The sequence below is a fragment of the Microcebus murinus genome, chromosome 4 (genome assembly GCF_040939455.1).
Source record: "Microcebus murinus isolate Inina chromosome 4, M.murinus_Inina_mat1.0, whole genome shotgun sequence".
Lineage (NCBI taxonomy): Eukaryota > Metazoa > Chordata > Mammalia > Primates > Cheirogaleidae > Microcebus > Microcebus murinus.
In genome coordinates, this window is record NC_134107.1 from 97083335 (window position 1) to 97106916 (window position 23582).

Consider the following 23582-nt stretch of genomic DNA (forward strand, 5'->3'; position numbering starts at 1 on the left):
TGATAAGAAATTATTAAAATATTTTAAGGATGGAAGAAATATGGTCAGATTTGTATTTTAGGAAGGTCAATATTTTATCAGAGGATAAAATTGGAAACTATTAAAGTAATCCTGAAGAGAAATGGGCAATTGAGGGTGTATGGTGGTGTGATTAGAAAAGGGAATATAGAAAGAGGCAAACTTTGGTGTAAAGAACTTACTTTAAAGATGTCTTTAAAGTGGCCAGGCGCGGTGGCTGATGCCTATAATACTAGCACTCTGGGAGGCCGAGGCGGGCAAATCACTCAAGGTCAGGAGTTCGAAACCAGCCTGAGCAAGAGCAAGATCCTGTCTCTATTAAAAATAGAAACAAATTAATTGGCCAACTAAAAATACATAGAAAAAATTAGCTGGGCATGGTGACACATGGTGCCACATGCCTATAGTCCCAGCTACTCGGGAGGCTGAGGCAGGAGGATCGCCTGAGCCCAGGAGTTTGAGGTTGCTGTGAGCTGGGCTGATGCCACAGCACTCTAGCCCAGGCAACAGAGTGAGACTCTGTCTCAATAAATAAATAAATAAATAAAGATATACAAGTGAAAATGCCTAACAAATTGTTGGTTACATGTGTCTGAAATTCAAAAGCGTGGTTATTGCTGGAGATGTAAATGTGGAAGTCATAAGCACCTTGTATAAGGTGAGATTGCTTAGGGACAGTAGGCAAACTTCATGGGGGAAAGGCAGGCATTTTTGTAGGTTTTATTTATTACTGTATCCCAAGCACCTAGAGCTGTTTCTGGCATGTAGTAAGCATTCAATATTTGAATAAACGAATGGAATAATGAAAAGTGAGGAGGGCTAAGAACATGACTCTGAGACATATCAACATTTAGGGATGGACACAAGAAAAGAAACTAAGGGGTTTGATATGGAAAGGTTAGAGAAATAGAAGGAAAAGCAGGAGAGAGCGAGGTCATAGAAACCAAGGGAAGAGAGCTTCTAGACGATCAACAATGCTGCACAAAGGCCAAGTACAATAACAAAAAATTACCCATTAGTTTTGTCTAACACAAAAGTCTTTTGTGTTTTAGTAACAGTAGTTTCAATGGGGGTGGCAGTCAGATGATAGTGGCTTGAAGAGTATATGGAAGATGGCTGGGCACGGTGGCTCAGGCCTATAATCCTAGCACTCTGGGAGGCTGAGGCAGAAAGATCACTTGAGGTCAGGAATTCGAGACTAGCCTGAACAAGAGCAAGACCCCATCTCTACTAAAAATAGAAAAAATTATCCAATTAACTAAAAATGTAAACAAAAAAAAAAATTAGCCGACTGTGGTGGCTCACACCTGTAGTCCCAGCTACTTGGGAGGCTGAGGCAGGAGGACTGCTTGAGCCCAGGAGTTTGAGGTTGCTACGAGCTAGGCTGACACCATGGCACTCACTCTAGCCCGAGCAACAAAGTGAGACTCTGTCTCAAAAAATAAAAAAATAAGCATATATGGAAGATGGCAAGGAAGTGGAGGCTTTGAATATAGATGCCTCTTTTCAGAAACTTACCTACATCTATATTAACCAATTTTTCTTTCTCTTTTCTTTTTTCTTTTTTTTTTTTTTGAGACAGAGTCTCACTTTGTTGCCCAGGCTAGAGTGAGTGCCGTAGCATCAGCCTAGCTCACAGCAACCTCAAACTCCTGGGCTCAAGCAATCCTCCTGCTTCAGCCTCCCGAGTAGCTGGGACTACAGGCATGCACCACCATGCCCGGGTAATTTTTTCTATATATATTAGTTGGCCAATTAATTTCTTTCTATTGATTGTAGAGACGGGGTCTCACTCTTGCTCAGGCTGGTTTCAAACTCCTGACCTCGAGCAATCCTCCCGCCTCGGCCTCCCAGAGTGCTAGGATTACAGGCGTGAGCCACCGCGCGCCCGGCCATTTCTTTCTCTTTTCATTGGTCCTTCCTTCAAGCTATAGATTTAAATTCTAAAAAGCTTTCCCTTCATTCTCGAGTTACTGATTTATCTTTCATTATTCTTCTCCATTTGTGAACTGAAATGTGTGTTTTGAATCTTCTTTTTTCTATTGGTTCTCCTAATTTTTCCCATTTATTTTCTGACCTAGGCATCCTGGTAATGTATCATTCTATAGTCAATATATATATCTAATACACTTCCTTTACTTATCCATTCAGCCTTGCCTCCTCTTTCTCTAACACCGCACATTCAATACTAATTTAATTTAATCAGCAAATCCTTACTCTATCTTCAAAATACATCCTGAATGTGACAATGTCTCACCTCCACTTTAACACCCAAGACCAAGACACCATCATCTCTCATCTGGACCACTGGAGTTCCCTTCTGACTGGTCTCCCAACTTTCAACTTTGCCTTTCTATTTTCTATTCTTAAGACAGCAGCTACAATGATCCTTTCAAATATTGTCGTATTTTGTTAGTCTTCTATTCAGAACCCTCCAATGGCTTCTCATCTCATTTTAAGTCCTCATATGATCTGAAACCACGCCCCCCCCATACCTAGCTCACCTCCTTTCCTACCAAATATTCCTGTAATTCACCTTACTATAGCTGCACTGGCAACTTTTTCCTCAGACATCATCTGGTTAATTTTCTCATTTCCTCCGATGCTCCGTTCAAATATCCCCTTAACTCAAAATCTTGCAATCCTTTATAAACCCTTGTACCTCAGCCTCTCCCAGCTCTCTACTCTCTTTATCCTGCTTTCGTAGCACTCATCACTACCTGACTTATTCTAATTATTTATTTATTGTCTGTTTTCCTTTTCTAGACGGTGAGCACCTACAAAGCATACCTACCAAGAACACCTCGCCTGGAGGGGCAGAGATAAAGATAGCCAAGGAACTATTCCTGCCCTTGAGGAACCCACACTTTAGTGAGTCATTTAACCTAACAAGTAATTAGAATGGAAGTACTCAAAGCAGTTGGACTCAAGAGTCTGAGGCCCTGGGGAACCGTGTGGTTTGGCGGCAGTTATGGCACTGTTTAGCCTGGGTAGTAGTTAAAACCATGAGTTTACTCTAAGAGAATGTGAGAAATGAGAAACACTCAGGAGACACCAGTGTTTAAGGGGTGAAGGACAGAGAAAGGAGGCTGAGAAGGAGTAATCAAAGAGGTGACGAGTTGGATGAGTGGGGCCCCCAGTGGCAGAGCTACTAGATTGTCTTTATAAAATACTACCAATCCTCAAAGCAATGGACATTGGCTAACAATTTCCTATGTGTCAATTAGTGTACTAAGCATGTTCCATATATTCACACATTAATTCTCACCACAACCCAGGGAGTTAGGATTGAGTATAACTCCACTGTACAGATGAGGAAACTGATTCACTTGCCCAAGTGCACACACATACTAAGAAATAAAGATTTGCTGGGGGATGGTCATGATGGAGACTCAGACTTGGGGGGGGGAAATGGGCATTTATTGAAACCTTAAAATCTGTACCCCCATAATATGCCAAAATAAAAAAAAAAAAAAAAGAAAGAAAGATTTGGGCTGGGCATGGTGGCTCACACCTGTAATCCTACCACTCTGGGAGGCCGAGGCGGGCAGATTGCTCGAGGTCAGGAGTTCGAAACCAGGCTGAGCAAGAGCGAGACCCCATCTCTACTATAAATAAAAAGAAATTAATTGGCCAACTAATATATATAGAAAAAATTAGCTGGGCATGGTAGCGCATGCCTGTAGTCCCAGGTAATCGGGAGGCTGAGGCAGGAGGATCACTTGAGCCCGGGAGTTTGAGGTTGCTGTGAGCTAGGCTGATGCCACGGCACTCACTCTAGCCTGGGCAACAAAGCAAGACTCTGTCCCCCCAAAAAATAAAAAAGAAATAAATAAATAAAAAAAGAAATAAAGATTTGAACCCAAGCAGTTTGAACCTGCACTTTTAATCACTATGTTGTTATCCATAAGACAATACTATGCCAGCTATCTGTGTGCTTTTCATATTTTATTGAATACCTATTAAGGGTCATATACTGTTCTAGGTGCTTGTGTATAAAGCAGTGAAGCAAAGTCTCTCCTTCGTGGAACTTATATCCTTGTGGGGGAAACTGATATTAAACAAGTAATCAAAGCCATAAGTGCTGGGAAGAAAAATGAAGTAGCATAAGGTATAATGAATTATAGGTGGTGGCCTCTGAGATGACATTTAAGCAGAGATCTGAAGGAAGTGAGACAGTGAGCCAAGAGGATATTTGGAGGAAGAACATTCCAGGCAGAGGAAACAGCAAGTGCAAAAGCCTTAAGGTATAAATGTACCTGGTATGTTCCAGGAACTGCAAGAAAGTCAAAACAGTAAGAATATGATGAACTAGGGAGACAGAGGCAAGAGATAGGTTAGAAAGATATGGAAGGGTTTCCAGGACATATTGTTAAATGAAAAAGGTTAAGAGACCAAGCACGGTAGTTTGTGTGGTATAATCACATTGATTAAAAAGATACAAATGTATATGTATGTGTATATACATATATACACATATGCACATGTATGTATATATGTATACACATATATGTATATGCAGTCATATGTGCACAAGTGTACATATGTGTACATACATATGTACACAAGTGTATATGTGCATATATACATACACATATATGTATATACAGACATATGTACATACTTGTTTATATTCTGAAATATCAGACAACAAACTTAACAGCGATTACCTTTTGGGAATTAGACTTTAGTTGGAGGGAAGGAAGGGATATTTAGACTTTTTATCTTATATTTGTCCATAATATTTAACTTTTTACCTTGTATATCTTGCTTTTATAATAACCAAAAATTAGTTTAAAAAATCAACTCAACCATGTGCTAAAGGGCTCCAGCTAAGCCCCCTGCAGCTCCTTTTACAGCTGAGCCCCTCTGAAAGAGTTGCTTCCACTTGCTCTTTGTTGCCTTGTCAATTTTCTCCTTAACCAAATACCTCCTGACTTTAGGCTTCACCTCCCCCCCCCCTTTTTTTTTTGAGACAGAGTCTCGCTTTGTTGCCCTGACTAGAGTGAGTGCCATGGCGTCAGCCTAGCTCACAGCAACCTCAAACTCCTGGGCTCAAGCAATCCTCCTGCCTCAGCCTCCCAAGTAGCTGGGACTACAGGCATGTGCCACCATGCCCAGCTAATTTTTTTCTATATATATTAGTTGGCCAATTAATTTCTTTCTATTTATAGTAGAGACGGGGTCTCACTCTTGCTCAGGCTGGTTTTGAACTCCTGACCTTGAGCAATCCGCCCACCTTGGCCTCCCAGAGTGCTAGGATTACAGGCGTGAGCCACCGCACCTGGCCTTCACCGTTCCCCTTGAACTGCTCTTGCTGAGAATTCCTGTAACTCCCCTCTGACTACACTCTTCAGTCTTTTTTTTTTTTTTTTTTTTTGTGACAGTCTTACTCTGTTGCCTGGGCTAGAGTGCCATGGCGTCAACCTAGCTGACAACAACCTCAAACTCCTGGGCTCCAGCGATTCTCCTGCCTCAGCCTTCCAAGTAGCTGGGACTACAGGCACATGCCACCATGGCCACCTAATTTTTCTATTTTTAGTAGAGACCGGGTCTCACTCTTGCTCAAGCTGGTCTTGAATTTTTGTGCTCAAGCGATCCTCCTGCCTCAGTCTCCCAGAGTGCTAGGATTGCAGGCGTGAGCCACTGTGTTCTCTCAGCTAGTCCTTTTACTTCTTGACCTCTCTGTTACATTTGACATTCTTTACAGCTCCTCTGAAACTTTCTCCTTTGGTTTTCCTCTTGTCCCTTTTACCTCACTCAGTGTTCTTTCTTTTTTTCCTTTCATTGACTACTTTTTGTTAGCCTTATTCCACAGACTTGGGTTTCTTCTGGTTCTGTTTTTGACACCTTTGCTAATGTGTGTGACACATACCCTTTTATGTGTTCTCATCCATACCCATGATTTCAACTATCATTTCTATCCTTCCAAGTCCCAGATCTATATTTTTAGCCTGTTTCCTGAGCCAATTTATCCTACTGCCTATTAGACAGCTCCACCTGCAGATCTCACAGACATCTCAAACTCAACTGTTCCAAAACTAAACTCATCATCTCTAAGCAAAAACATCTTCTTCCTCCTGTTCTCCTTAACTTATTAATAGTTGGTGGTATCACCATCTGCCCTATTGTCCCCAGTTAGCAACCTGAGAAAAGCCCCTCTTTATCCCCTGTATCCAAATGGACACCAAAAGTCATTCTATGTGCTAAATATCTCTGCAATCTGTTCTCATTCTTACATCTTCAGTGCTCCTGCACTAATTAACCATGATCTGGACTACTGCATATGCATATATGTATTTGAAAACCTGGAAAGAGGTCAGAAATATCCTAACTGCATTTTCTGGTTCCAGTTTCACCACCAACCTGCCTTCTTACACCCAGCTGCCACATCAATGTGGCACAGATTATGTCAGTCCCTGCTTTAAAGCTTTCAATTTTTTCCTTATCTTTACAGGATAAAATTCAAACTCCCTAATATGATCTGGCCAGTCATCTCTTTTTTCTTCTTTTTGAGACAGGATCTCACTGTGTCAACTGGGCTAAAGTCTCACTCTGTCATCTGGACTAGAGTGCAGTGTTGTTATAACCTCTCTACAACCTCAAACTCCTGGGCTCAAGTGATCCTCCCACCTCCTGAGTAGCTGGGACTACAGGTGCGTGCCACCACACCCAGCTAATTTGTTTTTTATTTTTTGTAGACACAGGGTCTCACTGTGTTGCCCAGGCTGGTCTTGAACTCCTGGCCTCAAGTAGTCCTCCTGCCTGGGCTTCCCAAAGTGCTAGGACTACAGGCAGGTATGAGCTACAGCACCCAGCCAGCCAGTCATCTTCTGACACTTTCCCACAGGTTCCTTATGTTTAAATAACAATGAAGTACTCTTTGTTTCTCAAAAACCGCATGCCTTTTCATGTTTCTGTGAAAGTTTTATGACAAAGCACCTTTGTATCTCCAGCTCTAACATGATACCTGGTACAAAGTAGGTGCCTAGCAAATGCTTCTTGAATAAATAAAATGACAGTATATCAGAAAGCACAGGTTGAATGTAAGGATACTAATCAGAAGACTACTATGAGGGTATAATTTAGAGGTAACTAGAAAGAAAGAAAATGCTTCAGTGCAACATTTCCTTCAAGATTCTACAAGATGAAGCAATTGTAATCAAATGATTATTACTACTATCATTTTTTCTCTCTGAAAAATATGAGTTTTGGTCATTGGTACAATTTCAAATAGAGACAGTTTAAGTGATTTTAAATAAAATGTTTTAGAAACAAAACAAAACAAAACAAAATACTCAAATAGCCCAGCACATGTGACTGCCAAAATCCTCTGACAAAACAAGAACACTTGGGTATGCATCCCAAGGTCCACGAATGTAGCCAGGAAGGGTCACTTTTTCTGCAAACATTAATTGGGTCGGTATAGACACTGCTTGGCATAGGGGATACAAAGATAAGTAATACATGGTTCCTGTCCTCAAAGAGCTCCTGGCCTCAAAATCATCTAGCCCTTGCCTTTGGAAGAACTATATGGAATCCTTTATAGAAAGTCAGATACCTCTGCTAGGATCAGTACTTGTGCTAGGATCAGTATTTAAAATCCTTTTGGTCATAGGGATAGCTATACCAAATTCTTCTGAAGTTTAGAAACAGAAACTAATGGATTCAGGGCAAAATACAACCATCATTTCCTTAATGCAAGAGTGCCTTTGTGGAAGAGGAATGGAGTTGACCTTCCTTCCCCAGAAAAAAGCAGCACCTAAGAATTCTGAATAGTCCTCTCCTCAGTGATAATCAAGCCTTTCTTTGGGTAAGTTTGCCTTTTTTTTTTTTTTTTTTTTTGAGACAGAGTTTCACTCCATTGCCCTGGCTAGAGAGCCCTGGTGTCAGCCTAGCTCAAAGCAACCTCAAACTCCTGGGCTCAAGCGATCCTTCTGCCTCAGCCTCCTGAGTAGCTGAGACTACAGGTGCACACCACCATACCCGGCTAATTTTTTCTATTTTTGGTAGAGACGGGGTCTCACTCTTGTTCAGGCTGGTCTCCAACTCCTGAGCTCAAATGATCTGCCTGCTTCAGCCTCCCAGAGAGCTAGGATTACAGGTGTGAGCCACTGCACCCGCCCGAGGACCTTTGGGACTACTAATGCAATGTGTCCATTTGGGGCCCCATTGCAAAAGAAAATTGCTTATTTCAGAGGGGTATTTTCACCAATGATTAAGGAAATCCCTGGGGTGGGGGGAATGTTTCTATCTGAATCAGAGAGAAAACACTAGATTTTCATTTAGTCTTCATAATAATCTTGTGAAGTTGCTACTAATATCCTTATTTTTCCAAATTAGAAAACCAAAGCATAATGAGGCTAGGTGCCTGGTTCAAGATCATCCAGCTAAAATTATTGGACCTGCAAATCAAGCTCAGGTTTGTGACTCTGAGTCCTGTTAATTCCACCACAATATTGGTTTGCCATGAGAAATCTTTCCAGGGGAGGGGAAAAGCAAGTGAGTCTCTAGAGGTCCCTTTAAACCAGAAGTAACTCATGAGTTTGCAGAAATAGGCAAAATTTGGGGTTCCCTTCTCAAAAGTTTTCTTCTGTCATTTAGAAAAAAATTTAAAATATGTGCATTTTTATTAGGTTGGCAAAGATCAAGGTTAAAGAAATTCTTTTTGGAAGGGTGTGGAGAATGAGGCACTTTTAAACATTGCTGGTAGGTATATGCATTAGTATAACTTTTACTGGGGACAACTTGGCAATAATCTATCAAATTTATAAATGTCCATACCTTTTGACTAAGTAATTGCACTTCTAGAAATCTATACTACAGATGTATTTGCACATTTGCAAAATAACATATGTGCAAGGTTATGTACTATGGCATTGCTTGAAATACAATAGATTGAAAACAACTTAAGTGCTCACCAATGGAGAACTGATTAAATAAAGCTATATCTATTTTATATCACCCCAAGAATGAGGGAACTGTCTTACTGATAGTAATGATTTCTAAGATATATTAAGTGAAATAAGACAGATCCAGGAAATAAGTTTGATATGCTTTCATTTATGGAAAAATTCCATATGCATATGCTTTTGTAGGCATAGACTATTTCTGGAAGAATATACAACAGATAATAGTTACCCCTACTAAAGGGTACAATATGACTAGGGCTGGGGGGAGGGTGGTTTAGAACAAAAGTGGAGTGAGGACTTTAATTCTTTTATATTTTTAATCATATGAATGTATTCGGTATTCAAGAAAAATAAGTTGAATTAAAATTTAAAATCCAAAATAAAGGAATAATGGAAATCATCCAGGGGGAGGAAGGAGGAGGGGATGGGCAGAAACCTACCTAACCAGTAAAATGAATACTATCTGGGTGACAGGAAACTCCCATAACCATGACACAGCATTATAAAAGCAAGTCATATAACCAAAATTATGTGTACCCTGTAATACTTTGAAATGAAAATAAATAAATAAAACACATGCCGTTTAAGGTACCTTATGAGTAAGGCATAAGAATGTCTTTTATGATCAATGGTATGGTTAATGAATATTGGTGTTTTGATCCTGCTGCTTACTAGCTGTGTTGCCTTGAACATTACTAAGCCTTAGTTTTCCCAGCTATAAAATCAGAATTACCCCATAGAACTGATGAAAACTGAATGTACATAAAGTACTTAGGCTCACAGAAGACACTCAATAAATGTTAAGTTGCCATTAATATTTTTGCCCTAAAAGCTCCAATAATAAACCAAATTCTGATTTCCTCTGGCTCCTTTTGGACTAGTCTGGAGGCAGAGACACTAGATGATTTTGCGAGTTTTTCTACCCAGAGGCTTGAGTCTGGGGACTCCACGCAATCTTCAAAGACATTCTTCCTTCTTGCTGCTGCCACCCAACCTGCTACCACCTGTGTTAAATGAAGTGTGCTTGAAGTGAGGTTACACAGAACCCACCGGTTTATGTTTTCTCAAGGGTGGAAGGCGGGAAGAAATCCTGTTGACACAGTTATATAAAGCCTGTCACTCAGTCCCCTGCCTATTACCTCTGCAGACCGTTATGCATATTAAAGAAGGGGGGGCGGCAAATACAAAAGAAAAATAAGGGAGAGAGAGTGAGAGAGGGAACAAATCAGGATGCTTGAGGGAATCCACGTGGTCGCCAATCTGTAACTGATCGGCTATACTGAAGCAAAAACCCCAGCGCCCAAAGCTAAATGTATTGCAATGGAGAAACCGTCCACAATGGGGTGTCTATGCACTTAGCAGAGCCTTGGGGCTGCAGTTTAAGATCCTCCTGCTACTCCCACCCTTTTTGCATCTAGTAAACCACGCGATATAACAACGGAATCTGGTTGTGTGTGTGTGTGTGTGTGTGTGTGTGTGTGTGTGTGTGTGTGTGTTGTGTGAGTGTGCGCTTTGCAAACCATCTGGGCCCCAGCCTGCGCGGTTGGAACGATGATCGATCCGGGACGAGTTGGGGGAGTTGAGGCTTGCCTATGTTTCCTCCCTTTCTCTGGTTTTCTCCAGCCCCCATCCTATCGTTCACGTTGCACGTATGTTTTGTCAGTGGAGGGATGTAGGTTTTCAGCACCAGGAGCCTGTGGACCTTCTCTGGAGGCGTACAGTGCACCCTCCAGAGAGCCGGAGCTTAGTGCAACCTGCTCACCGCGACCCTCCCCCTCCTTCCCAAATTCGCAGCCCCAGGCTGTAATATTTCATGCAGTGCGCTGTACCGGTGCGGGAGTCCAGGAAGGCTGCGTGACCTTCCAGCGAACTCCACCTCGGCTGGGGGGGGGGGTGGAGGCTGCCCCAGGGCCTGCGGGCTGTATCGATCCCCCCAGCCTCAGCCAACGCAAGTTCTCCCGGCACAAACCCCTCCCTCCCGTCTTGGTTTTCCCAGCCTAGCGGGCTTCTAATGCCTTGCTAGAGGCGCCCTTCCCTCTTTCCTGCAATAAAGTAAACCCGGTGGATATTCATCCCCCGCCTTAACCCTCCTCATTCTTTCCCCCTCCCCCCTCAGCTTACTAACCCCGCGCACAGAGCTCGCCGCCGGCGGGCCCCTTCCACCCAGTGTATCATAATGCCCAACGCTCTCCTCCTCCCCCTCTCTTAATCAGAAACGTGCTCGCGAGCCCCCCTCCCTCTGCGTGCATACATTAGGGTCTGCTTTGCATGCAGCGGCAGGCAGAGACCGGAGGAAGAAGGGGCGGGGGCGCTTTTGCCCGCCTCTTCCCTCCAGGCCCCGTTAGCCACCCAGCTTCAGCTTCGTTGTAACACCGCGTAGTTAGCGGAGCACGCCGTGGCCCCAACGCCCATGCTGGAGAAACACAACCCAACTCTGCAGAAGGGCACGAAAGCCAGACGAGTGCACAGTAGAGCGAGGAGGTGGCAGGAGACCTGCCACTTGATGTGTGCATTTTGGAGAGAGTTCCAGCATGAAAATGGGAGGGGCTCCTTTTTATTTTTTAAAGCGCATTCATTGAGGGCCTGTCTATTTTGCATATAGTAAACTGGGCAACGCTTCTGTTTTGCATGTAGTACAATAAGGGCTCTTTTATTCTAGAAGCGTTCGATTCGGGCTAACCCGTCTCGTATCCGTGCCCCGAGGCGGGGGAGAAGGCGCACTCCTCCTGGACTCAGTAGCCGCGTTATACTGGAAGCTGCTCTCCCGGGCGGTTCGATTCCCAGCGCGTCCCGGGAACGAGTGTAATCGGCCTCTTGCCTCTCAAGGCTGCAGGCGGCCCGGCTCCCTCCGCCTCCATCCTCCCAGGAGTCCTCGCCCCCTCCCCCTCTCCCCGGAACCCGCGCTCCGCTCCGGGCTCCTGGGCTTCCTTCCCCCCTCCTTTTCCCTAGCAATGCCGCTCCCGGAGGGCGGGGCATGCAGTTATCCAGGTTGCGGGGCGGGCGGGCGGGCTGGAGGCAGCAACCCGGGCCTCTGGATGGAGTAGCAGCGCCCGGGCGTCAGAGGCGCAGGCCTAAGGGTGGTATACAGATTGCGGGGCCGGCGGGCGCGGCCCGGCGCTCTGCATGGCGGCCGGCAGGGTGCAGGCGGCCGGGCGGCGCCAAGCGGGTTAGGCAGGTTCCGGGGCCCTCTGGCCCCCCCTCCGCCTCCCCGCCCCCCTGTGTTGTCGCCTCTCCCTCTCGCTGCTTCACTTCACGGGGCGAACATGGCGCACAGCTGTCGGTGGCGCTTCCCCGCCCGACCCGGGACCACCGGGGGCGGCGGCGGCGGGGGGCGCCGGGGCCTAGGGGGCGCCCCGCGGCAACGCGTCCCGGCCCTGCTGCTTCCCCCCGGGCCCCCGGTCGGCGGTGGCGGCCCCGGGGCGCCCCCCTCCCCCCCGGCTGTGGCGGCCGCGGCGGCGGCGGGAAGCAGCGGGGCTGGGGTTCCAGGGGGAGCGGCCGCCGCCTCAGCAGCCTCTTCGTCGTCCGCCTCGTCTTCGTCTTCGTCATCGTCCTCAGCCTCCTCAGGGCCGGCCCTGCTCCGGGTGGGCCCGGGCTTCGACGCGGCGCTGCAGGTCTCGGCCGCCATCGGCACCAACCTGCGCCGGTTCCGGGCCGTGTTTGGGGAGAGCGGCGGGGGAGGCGGCAGCGGAGAGGTAAGGGGGCGAGGAACCCCCAGGTCCGGGGTCTCGACCCTCTGTGGAACCCCCTCCCTTCCCCTATCCGGGATTGAGCAGCATCCCAATTCTGGGAACATCCTGGGGTCCCTGACCCTGGGCAAATGGCCCTTCCATCTTGGGACCTCCATACAGGGCTGCAGGCCCCTAGGCTCCCCCACCCCAGGGTTTAGACCCATCTGACTGAGGGCGTTTGCCTCCCACCCACTTCCCCCTGACCCTTCCCCAAATCCCTTGGCACAGACCCCCTCGCCGGGGTTTCCCATCCCGGGACTGAACCCCTCCTCCCTTTCACAGATTACCTCATCCGAGCAAGATTCCTCCCTCCCTCCCTCCTAGAGACCTGATCCCGCCACATCCCCGCCTCCCTCTCTGGGCAGATGTGTTACTCCTAGGGCAGTTTTCCTCTCCGGCATCTCTCGGGTGATGGCCTCATCCAGGGCCACGTTCTTCTCCTGGCCCTTGGGGATCGATGTCCCTTCTAGCACCTTGCTTCTGAAAACCTGATGAACCCTCGCCCCATCCCCGGGCCGGGTCCCTGCACTACCAGCCACTCCCCCTTCCTTCCCCTCCACCCCCTACCCCAAGCAGATAGATCCTCCCCCAACCCGCCCTACCCCACTGGGGAAAATGTCCTTTCCTCTCCACCTTGCCTCCCCGCACCTCCTTTCCCTTCAAGATAACGGTGATCTCCTCCTACAGCAGTCTCTTCCCCCATCTTACAGGGCTCCAGTTTCTAGCCTATTGGTAGCAGGGAATTACTCTACCTTCACTCCACCCATTCCCTCCTTTAGAATGAAGGATTAGTGGCATCTTTGAGGGGAAAATAGTCCACTGTTCCCAAGGCTTAGAGAAGAGCAGCTTTCCACCACTCCCTCTGGAGAGGAGGCAGGCTTTCCCCCAGCTCTGAGGAAGGGGGCCCCTGTGAGGGAGGTGTTTGTGGGGGGACTTGGGCAGCATCCTCCCAGGGGAAGCAGCTGCTCTCCTACCCCACCCACTGCGCCTGAGAGCACGCAGTCTCCAGCCCTAGCTCCCTCCCGCCCTTCTTTTCTCGACATTTCATTATTGATCCACCTTTTCCTAGGCCAACCCTGGGGCTTGGGAGGGGTGGGGGTAGCCAGTTTGGGGTGAGGAGAGTGATAAGGGACAGTTATACTTTAGTGTGGTGGCAGTGGTGATTGCTTTGGGTTGAGAGAAAGAGGAGGATTATGAAGCAAAGTTATTCCTTAGAAGGAGGGCTTAGGGTTCTCTCTCTCTTTCTTAAAGGGGACCCAAGGTGGATGAAGGGTCAGAACTTTGCCCCTTCTCCTTTAGTACTGGGGTGAGAACTGGGATGCTTTAATGAACATTATTCAGTCCCCTTCAGCAAAAAGGAAAGTTGCCCTGGGAAGGGAAGTTGAGTTCAGGTTCAGCCAGAGTCGTTGCGCATTTGTTTTCCATTGGATGCAGAAGGGGGAGTTTGAATGTAGGGGGGAGAAGGGGATGGGGGATGCTAGGAGGAGGAAGAGCAGCTGCTTGGGGCTGAAGCGAGGGGGGGGTAGGGGGTTGCTGCTCTGGAGTGCTCTTGATTGAAACAGAAAGGGAAAGATAACAACCAGCCGTTTCCTGCGTGCTCTGCCGTTGGTGCACACAAAATATCCTGGGCAAACCCCTTGTCCCCTATTGTGCCCCGCACCCCTTTAGATTTACGGAAAGATCCTGGGAAGAAGGGGAGGGAGGAGATCCCAGGGACCCCAGCCCCTCCTTTCAAGGAGCTGGCATTTTTTAGTTGTTAGTCTTCCTGCCTCCTTTTTTTAATCGTTTCTAAGGCAGCCTGATCAGGAGACTGACAACAACCCGCCTTCTGACAGAGCAAGGAGGACATGATGGGGGCGTGTTCCTTGCTATGTAGCTAGCTGCAGCGTCCCTTTTCCCTGCCTCTCTCTGCTCTATCTCCACCTCCTTTTCCCAGCCTTCAGAAGGCAGCTGCAGTCAGCAGGGTTGTTTGAGACTATTTATTGGTTGCTGTAGATTATTATTTTTTTTTGAAAGGCCAATTCTGTATTTTTTAAGCTAACAACACAGATCCCATGTAGTTGGAGAACCAAAGGCCTCATACATGACAAAAAGACTGAACCGTTCAGGTTACTTGCATGGAGTTGGTGCTTAAATGTGAGTTGATTTTGCTTTTTTAAAAGATACAGCAGCAAAAAAAAAAATTACTGACATTTACCTGCTTATTTTCAAAATTGAGACTTGGTTATGTGTAGAATTTTAGCCCCATGTATATTTGAGTATAATAAAGTCTCTATTAGGAGAAGTTAGTCTATTTTAAAGGGATCCTAAGAAGCACTTTTTCTTGTTTAGCATGCTTATGTCTTTTATATTGAAGGACCAAGTATTCACGTTCCAAATGTTATCGCATATTCAAAAGCAAAGTTTTATGCTGACAGCTTCCAATCATAGCTTTTCAAGAGACTGGTTAGAAAGAGAGACACCTGGATTCAGGGACCTAATGTCTGGGCACCAGAATATTTTATCTGTTGGTCTTTGACAAATTACCTTCAAAGTTTTAATCAGGTGCTAATGTTTTCTTATCCACTGGCATTATGAGATGATTGTAAACTAGTGTTTTATTTTGCTTAACAGTAGTATATAGTATAAAGCTTGTTAAGGAATTAGAGTTATTTCAAATAAGATCATATTTATGAGGTGTTTTTTTTTCCTTTAAACTTTTACCTGTAGTTGCTACTTCATTATGACAAGAATGGTTGACTCCCTATATTAAACTTCAGTATTTTTTTCTGAATTGGGCTTGAATGAGCTGTTGTTCCATGGGTAAACTTTTTATGTGGTAGATTAAGGCAATCTAATATGAATTGATGGTATGCATTGAGTGCTACTAAACCAGAGTGATGGTGTCCTCTGACCTGGTAGTTTTCAGTGTAGAAGCCAAGCATTTTTTTTTTTTTAACATAGTCTTACAAATCAGTGATAAAGTTCCTAAAGGGAAATTTAGGGCTTATCCTGGGCTGATAGAAAATTCTAAAGATTGCTTCTCAGGACTCACTCCCAGCTCAGTGTCATCTTGTCTGTATTCATGAAGAAATGGTTATATGACCCCAAATGATTCTAACCTCTTTATATTCTGGTTTGCCTTAAATGATTAATGACTATAACTTGCCTATAACAAAACCTAAGTTAATGCTTCTAAAACTAGGTGACAGAACTTCCAGATCACTTTGCTGTTTGAACCCTTTAGTCGTGGGAGACTTGTCTTTCACCTCCATTAGTTCCTAACCTATCTCTTTGGGTAACAACTACATTTAAGAGTTCTTCATGACCAAATTCTGTCAGAATGGTATTATTTTTAAAAATACATAGGTGTTGCTGGTCTTTTATTTGGGATTTCTGAATGATCTTAGGAAGTAGAATTGAAGTTGTATTTTGTTGAGCACTTTTCTCACAGAGGTCCGTTTTTTGGCCTTTCCTCTCCCCTTCTCTCCATAGTGTCAGTGTCCCATTTTTCTAAAGATTGTCTCAGGTAATGTTCATACTACTATACTTTGCCATCTAAATAAACATAGTACAGCAGCATCCTCTCTGTTGACTAGAATTTGGGGTGTTTTAATATAAACCCCAGAAAGAGTTCATTTATCAGCAGCTAGTCTATTTCATAATCCAGTACCTTCCATACCACTTCACAAAATGTTAAAAGTAAAATTTCCATCCTGATCATAACATAGCAAATTTTAATTAGGTATAAATTAAAACTGAATTACAATGTTGGTGTGTATTTGAAATTGCAGTTTAGTTCATGTGGACCGAGGCAGGCTTTTGGGTTGGACTTGAAAAGATGATAGTCCTGTGGCTGAAAGGTAGGTGGAGAGTGTCTGTGATTTTTTTTTTTAATGTTCATTGGGCATATGTACAAAGAGTAGGAGTTGCTCCTTCCATTGCCTTTACAGCTAATCCTAAAATTGGCAGAAGGAAAATGAAGCAGAGAACACAAGTGGAATGGAGTAGAGTAAGCTTCAGAGTGGAAGTCAGTGGTCATGGGCTCTCATCTCACTCATGTCCGTCACTCACCAGTTATGAGACCTTGGGCAATTCACTTTTAACCTTACATTTCTGATCTATAAAATGATGGACTAAATTGCTCATGAATCTTTCATGCTCTAGTATTCTGATTCCTCTCTATTATATTAATTTTTTTGTCAGATCAGAATTTCTTATTCTGAGTTTATTACAAGAGTCAGCCGCAGTGAGCCTGTTTGGTAATTTTTAATATCAGATTATTCATTCGCCCATTCAACTGGCATTATTAAGAGGATAAATTTCACTTTGGTGGGAAAGTTTTCATTGTGTAGAAAAAATATAAGGACTTTGATGAAGTTGATCAGTTTCACTTATAAAAAGAATAAGGATAAAATTTTAAGTGTCATTCATAGAACCTATAGAACCCCAGGCATTATCTGGCATATGGAGGCCCTCTTGTTTGCTAAAATTGTTTTCATGTTTTCATTGTTGTGGATTCCTGACTATCCAAAAGAGAAATTGTTTTCAGTCTCTGTGGTATAGTCCTTTAGGTATGTGAGCTTTTAAATGAAAAGAAAAGTCCAGTACATCAATGTATTTATAAATCCCAAGTGATAGTACCTACTTTGCAGGAAGTGGTTGTTAATACTTTCTGAAATGAAGTACTTTGGTTTGTACTGAGCATTAGAAATGCAGTCTTTGGAACTTTTCTTCATCTCTCACTGACAACCATGTGACTGTGCCCATCTTTCCCTTCCATTTAATTATTTTAAGGCACATGGTCCTGGAGGAAATCAGCATTCACAGAAGAGTGACTTATCTTCTGATTGGAAGTTGAGAGAAAATGGTCCCATCTTGACTTAATTTTCATCTCTTTGCTCACCTTGGAGCTGTCCTTCCATAGAGCAGCTGTGCAGACTGTATCAATTGCCTCCCTTTCCCTGTGGTTAGAGGGGGTGGTAGCAGTGCTTTGCTTGCTCAGAGGCATAACAGACTGCAGTGCCTCTCTCTTTTGGAAACTCACTGTGTTTTAATTGTAGGTCTCCTAATTAAGATCTCTTTGTGCCTGCCCACATTCCACTAGTGTTGGCACAGAACTTCAGCTTCCTTCTAGCACTTAACTGAAGGCCTTCAATCGGGCCTTTTGTGAATATCTTGTCTCTTTTCATTCTTCCTCTGCCAAGGTGGAGAGCCCAGTGGCATAGACCTTTGAGAAAGAGGGAAGCTTTATGACTATCACTATTTTGGGAGGAATTTATTTCAGGATTGCTGGGATGGGACCTTCCTTTGTTTGCATATGTTATTTTCAGGGATTAAGAAAGGTTAAATTACTAATGAGTCTGGCATGACGTACCTACATTTTAATCAAATTCTTAACCCTGTAGGCACTGTAGGAAAGAGAATGCTAAAGAGTTCACTCTTATAAAGTATTTGCTTGGATCTTTTCTAGACTGCTTTATGAAGCTTGGTGAATAAAATCTTATCATGGAGTAAATCACAGACTTATGATTTTTGTGGGTGGTTGTGAAGACAATCAAGTGAAATTATTGATTGCTCCTAAAATTGTATCAGATTTTGAAACACAGACTGAATGAAAGTTAGCTTTGAGGTTATAGAATTAACTTTTTTTTTTTGAGACAGAGTCTCGCTTTGTTGCCCAGGCTAGAGTGAGTGCCGTGGCATCAGCCTAGCTCACAGCAACCTCAAACTCCTGGGGTCAAGAGATCCTCCTGCCTCAGCCTCCCGAGTAGCTGGGACTACAGGCATGCGCTGCCATGCCTGGCTAATATATATATATATATATATATATATATATATATATATATATATATATATAATTAGTTGGCCAATTAATTTCTTTCTATTTGTAGTAGAGACGGGTCTCACTCTTGCTCAGGCTGGTTTCCAACTCCTGACCTCAAGCAATCCTCCCGCCTTGACCTTATACAGTGCTAGGATTACAGGTGTGAGCCACCACACGGGCCTAGAATTAACTTTTTTGATTAGAAAAGACTTTAGGGCCCAGGCACATACTGGCTCACACCTGTAAACCTAGCACTTTGGGAGGCCAAGGTGGAAGGATCACTTGAAACCAGGAGTTCAAGACTAGCCTAGGAAACATAGCTAGAAGCTCTTTACAAATAAAAAAATTTGGCCAGGCATAGTGGCTCACACCTGTAATCCTAGTACTCTAGGAGGCTGAGGCGAGACAATCGCTTGAGGTCAGGAGTTCGAGAACAGCCTGAGCAAGAGCAGGACCCTATCTCTACTAAAAATAGAAAAAATTAGCCAGGCATGATGGCAAGTGCCTATAGTCCCAGTTATTCCCAGTTGTTTGGAGGGTTTAGGCAGGAGTTTAAGTTTGCAGGTGAACTATGATGATGCCACTGCACTCTCGCCGGGGCAACAGAGCCAGACTCTGTCTCAAAAAAATAAAAAAGTTTTTAAATTAGCCAGGCCTAGTTACTTAGGAGGCTGAGGTGGGAGGATCACTTGAGCCCAGGAGTTTGAGGCTGCAATGAGCTATGATGGGCCACTGCATTCCAGCTTAGGTGACAGAGCCAGACCCTATCTCTAAAAAAAAAGATGACTTTAGGAGGTTCTAGAAATTGTTGAGCTGGGCTGGGCATGGTGGCTGGGAGGCTGAGGCAGACAGATTGTTTGAGCTCAAGGAGTTCGAGACCAGCCTGAGCAAGTGGGAGACCTCCTCTCTACTAAAAAAATAGAAATTAGCTGGACAACTAAAAAATATATATTAAAAAAAGAATTAACAGGGCATGGTGGCACATGCCTGCAGTCCCAGCTGCTCAGAAGGCTGAGGCAGGAGGATGGCTTGAGCCCAGGAATTTGAGGTTGCTGTGAGTTAGGCTGATGCCACAGCACTCTAGTCTGGGCAACAGAGTGAGACTCTGTCTCAAAAAAAAAAAGAAATTGTTGAGCTGATTAAGAATAACCTTGTAGGCTCTAATATTTCTTGAGAAGTTCAGTAATTGGCTGGGCTTCTAGAGCAGTTTCAGAACAAGATAGAATAAATTTTCTGGAAAAAGTAGTTTGACTTTAGTTTTCATTATCTTAGTGCTCAAAGTACAGCATGTATTACCAGATCTGTGTGTAGCATGCTAGAGAAAACGCAGTCTTATTAAGAAAAATGAATCTTAAATCCTTCACCTGGACCCAGATGGTTTCATTGATCACATCAGTATGAGGTAGGCAGACAAAGGGCTATTTTTGTTGTTGTCATTTCATTGGTTGTGAAGAAGGCCTGAAAGAAGGAAGTACAGGATCCTTTATGGCATGCATGAAATAAAGCTGGAGGCCTGTGCTCTTATACCTGAGTGTGGGTGGTTTTATGGCCTAATTCTCTAATTGCTGGCATTTATGACAGTGTGGATGCTACTGGCCCTGTGGCTGAGGTAGATTATGCTGGGAATAGGGAGAGAAAGGGGTCCTTTTGTTAGCCTTTTCATTTTCCCCCACAATAAGGTCTCTGAGAAAGCCCTGAGGAAATACACAGACACTTGGACTGAGGGAATGACTTCCCTTAAAATGGTTCTTTATGTTTTTAAAAAGGATGAGCTGCTTTTCTTGACCTATCCAAAGAAACCCATACCACCACTGTTAAATATTTCAATGAGCTTTTTACCTTGTCAGGTTACACACCAGAGAAGCCAACCATGAGGCTGTAGCTGCTGCTAAATGTTTGCTTCTAAAGACTAAGACAGTTGAAAGGAGAATTTTGTTGCCTGCTTTGTAGTTGTTGTGGATGATAAAAGTCCCCTTGTAGAACTAGTACAAAACTTCTTAGAGGCCAAACTTGGTTTAACTTTTTAGTTGTCGAATATACTACACTAATGAATGTTAGTTTTAAGGAAGCAGCAAGATATAAGTTTAAGAGTTAGTTCGCAGTTTTCTGTGCAGTGTATGAAAATTCCCCTTTCCTTGAAATGAGTAGTTGTTTTTCTGTTTGACAAATAGACTGAAGGGATTTCCCCACATATCTTACCTTTAATTTTTGCTGCAGCAATACCTTGTGAGGTACCAGGGAGTAGCATCTATTCCACTGGCATTTATTTCAGGAGTTAGAGTTTCTTCCATATATAGTATTTTATCTGTTTTCTTGCATTTCTGGTTTTGTGTTTTCTTAGAATATTTGGGTGTAGATGTTTTGATGTTTCTCAACAGCAGAAGTTATGAACCTTTCTAACATTCAGACTGTTTAAGAGAGATCCAATCGTTATTATCCATACTTTACTGAAGCATTGTTGTTTCATTCTTACTTTATAGCATCAAAGTAATTGTTCCTTTCTGTCTTGAATTAGGAGAGTAATGTTACTTGTCAGGAGTGTTTTTGGAAAAAATTCTTTTCCTTAGGCTCTCCTTTGTACTCTCAGTTCTAAAGACTAGGGAGAAGTTAATCATGTCTATAATAAATATATTATACCTAGAGAAATTAAAATTTGCACATTAACTTCTGTCCATCCATGAGTATTGACTAATTTTTTAGATCAAACACAGACATTGTCCCTAGATTACTGCCTTTAATTATAAGCAGTAAAACCTTGTGGGTAACATTTCTTTAAGCTTAGTTAATGAGGAAATCCTTTTGTAATCTCTTTGGCTAGGATTTTTTATTTGTACATATATAAATACCTTTACAAAGGAGAGGGGGAATGTCATAATCTAATCTGTAATACAGTGAGATAGTACTAGTACAGTAATTAAGAGTTGTTAAGATCATGGGCTTGGTTTCAAATCTTAGCTCTTCCATTTATAAGCTGAATGACCTTGGAAAAGTTTGTTAACCTCTCCATGCCTCAGTTTCTTCATTTGTGAATTAGGAAAATTCATCCTTTATAATATTGTGAGGCTTGATTGAGATCATGCTTGCAAAGCACTTAGCCTTTTGCCTGGTGCATAGGAAGCCCTAATTATTATTAGAACTGAGAAATTGAAAGAATATGAGTGCAATTTTTTTTTCCACTAAGATAATTGGTTTTTATTACACTCAGATATACCTGTATATGTTGCCTACATACATATACCTATTTGAGTGCTATAAGTTCAACTTTGGGATGTTCTTGATTTTGGTCTGGGTGTCAAGATCATCTATAAACTACATGGAACCAAAATGAAGGCCAACTACCATCTTGGTAATAATAGATACCATTGGTATCCAACTAAAATGTAGTAAAGAGATAAGGCAAAGAAGGGAGAAAAAAGAGAACAAGACAGTAAATAGGCCGGTGGGATACCAAGGAACAAGGAATACAGTGCTTCTATGAGTTGCATAATTATCAGGCCAAGGCAGCTATATTGGGGTTGCTGCTCTTGGTCTCTGTAACTAGTGTTGCTGATCTTTTATGAATATGAGCAGTTGGTGATCCCTTAAAACAACTGTGAGGCTCCCCAGGGTTCTTTTTTGGCCCCCAAGTTCAGATCCATTAGTCTGTACTTGGTGACTATTTGACATTTATGCTCAAGTTTCACCTCTAAGGGAGAATGAGTGCTGGTCTACAGAGATCAATGCAGTTAACAATTTAATTATAGAAGAAATGCTAAGTTGTAGATTATAAGTTCTGGAGGTTGGAACTTAACTTGAGAAATAAAAATAACCACAAGTAGAATGGTCAAAAACAGATTAAAGCTTAAGAAGAACTAGTAGAAGATAGTATGATTTAGGAGGAGAAATACCAGCCCCGTTTTACCTCTCTTAGAAAAAAAGATTTGCTAATATACTCAGTACCCTGTCTTTACAGATGAAGAAACTAAGGCACAGACAAGTTAAATAGTGTTTTTAATAGTCATATGGCTAGTAAGTGGCAGAGCTAGAATTTAAATCCAAACCTACATCTATTTGAAAGTTCATTCTTGCTCTCTGCAGGGTAGTATCTTTGTCCTTTCTCTTCCCACTCCCATCTAATCAATTTCTGAGTCTCATCCTTTATGTTACTGTAGTTTTTCTTTTATCTGTTCTTGCTTTTCTGTTTCTACCATCCTAATTTAAATTTCTATTACCTTTGCCTGGATTGTTGTGAGGTAATCTCCTAACTGATCTCCCCACCTTTCTATTCACTCCACACAGCATTGCCAGTGGTTTTCTTGAATACAGATCTGATTATGTTACTTTATTCCTAAAAACCGTTGACTTCTCACTGAATATAAAATGTAATTTAAAAATTCCTATCCCTTAATAATCTAGCTGGCCTACATTTCTATATTTTGAACCATATCTTCTGAATGCACATTCTCACTTCTGTGCTTCAACCACATTGGACTGCTTAACTGTTAGGTGTTCACATTTTTTGTGTATCTGCCTTTATGCCTTTGCTAAAGCCTTCCCTTTACCTTAAAGTCTTGCCCATACTCATCTTCTATGGCTCAATTCAGATCCTAACTCTTCCATGAAGCTTTCACAGATACTACTACTAGTGGAAACTCAACTTCTCTCTTGTTTTCTTATTACTTTATACCTTACACTTAAAGAACTTATCCCAGGATACCTTATGCTGTCATACTTTTGAATGTGTCTGTCTTTGTCCCATTAATTAGATTGTGACTCCCTTAAGACATAAACATTTGAATTGAAAATTTGATGAACATACAACTTTTAGGAATTCTTTGCAAGATCACAATTATATAAAGTAAGAGAACTTGAACAAGACTACTAGCAGAATAATTTTGACTAACTTTTTAAAGCTACTAAACTAAATATGGTAGAGGAAAGTGTAAGAGTCATCATAGTACATTTTTGTAAAGGTACTGATTGGGGTTTTGAAAGTGATATTGAGGTATCCTGATGGGATGGTATTATCTTTTATGTAGATAATACTTAGCACTGGTCATCCCCTTACTTGAGTGTTGTTTCCATTTCTAGGTTCCTCAACTTAAAAGGGATGAGGAGACCTTGGAGACGGTTCTGAGG

General features: G+C 43.1%; 1 protein-coding gene across 3 annotated transcripts in view; it reads left to right on the top strand.

Annotated features, from left to right (window-relative positions):
• Positions 1-12147: 12147 nt before the first annotated feature.
• KMT2A (lysine methyltransferase 2A) overlaps positions 12148-23582 on the top strand; it is an 89115-nt gene continuing 77680 nt past the window's right edge. The window contains exons 1-2 of one of the 3 annotated variants that reach the window (XM_076002561.1): positions 12148-12622; positions 14696-14794. In XM_076002561.1, the coding sequence (XP_075858676.1) occupies positions 12194-12622; positions 14696-14794 (528 nt within the window). In that variant the 5' untranslated portion in view covers positions 12148-12193. The remainder of the gene's footprint in view (positions 12623-14695; positions 14795-23582) is intronic. The other 2 variants (XM_076002560.1, XM_076002562.1) reach the window with 2 other exon arrangements.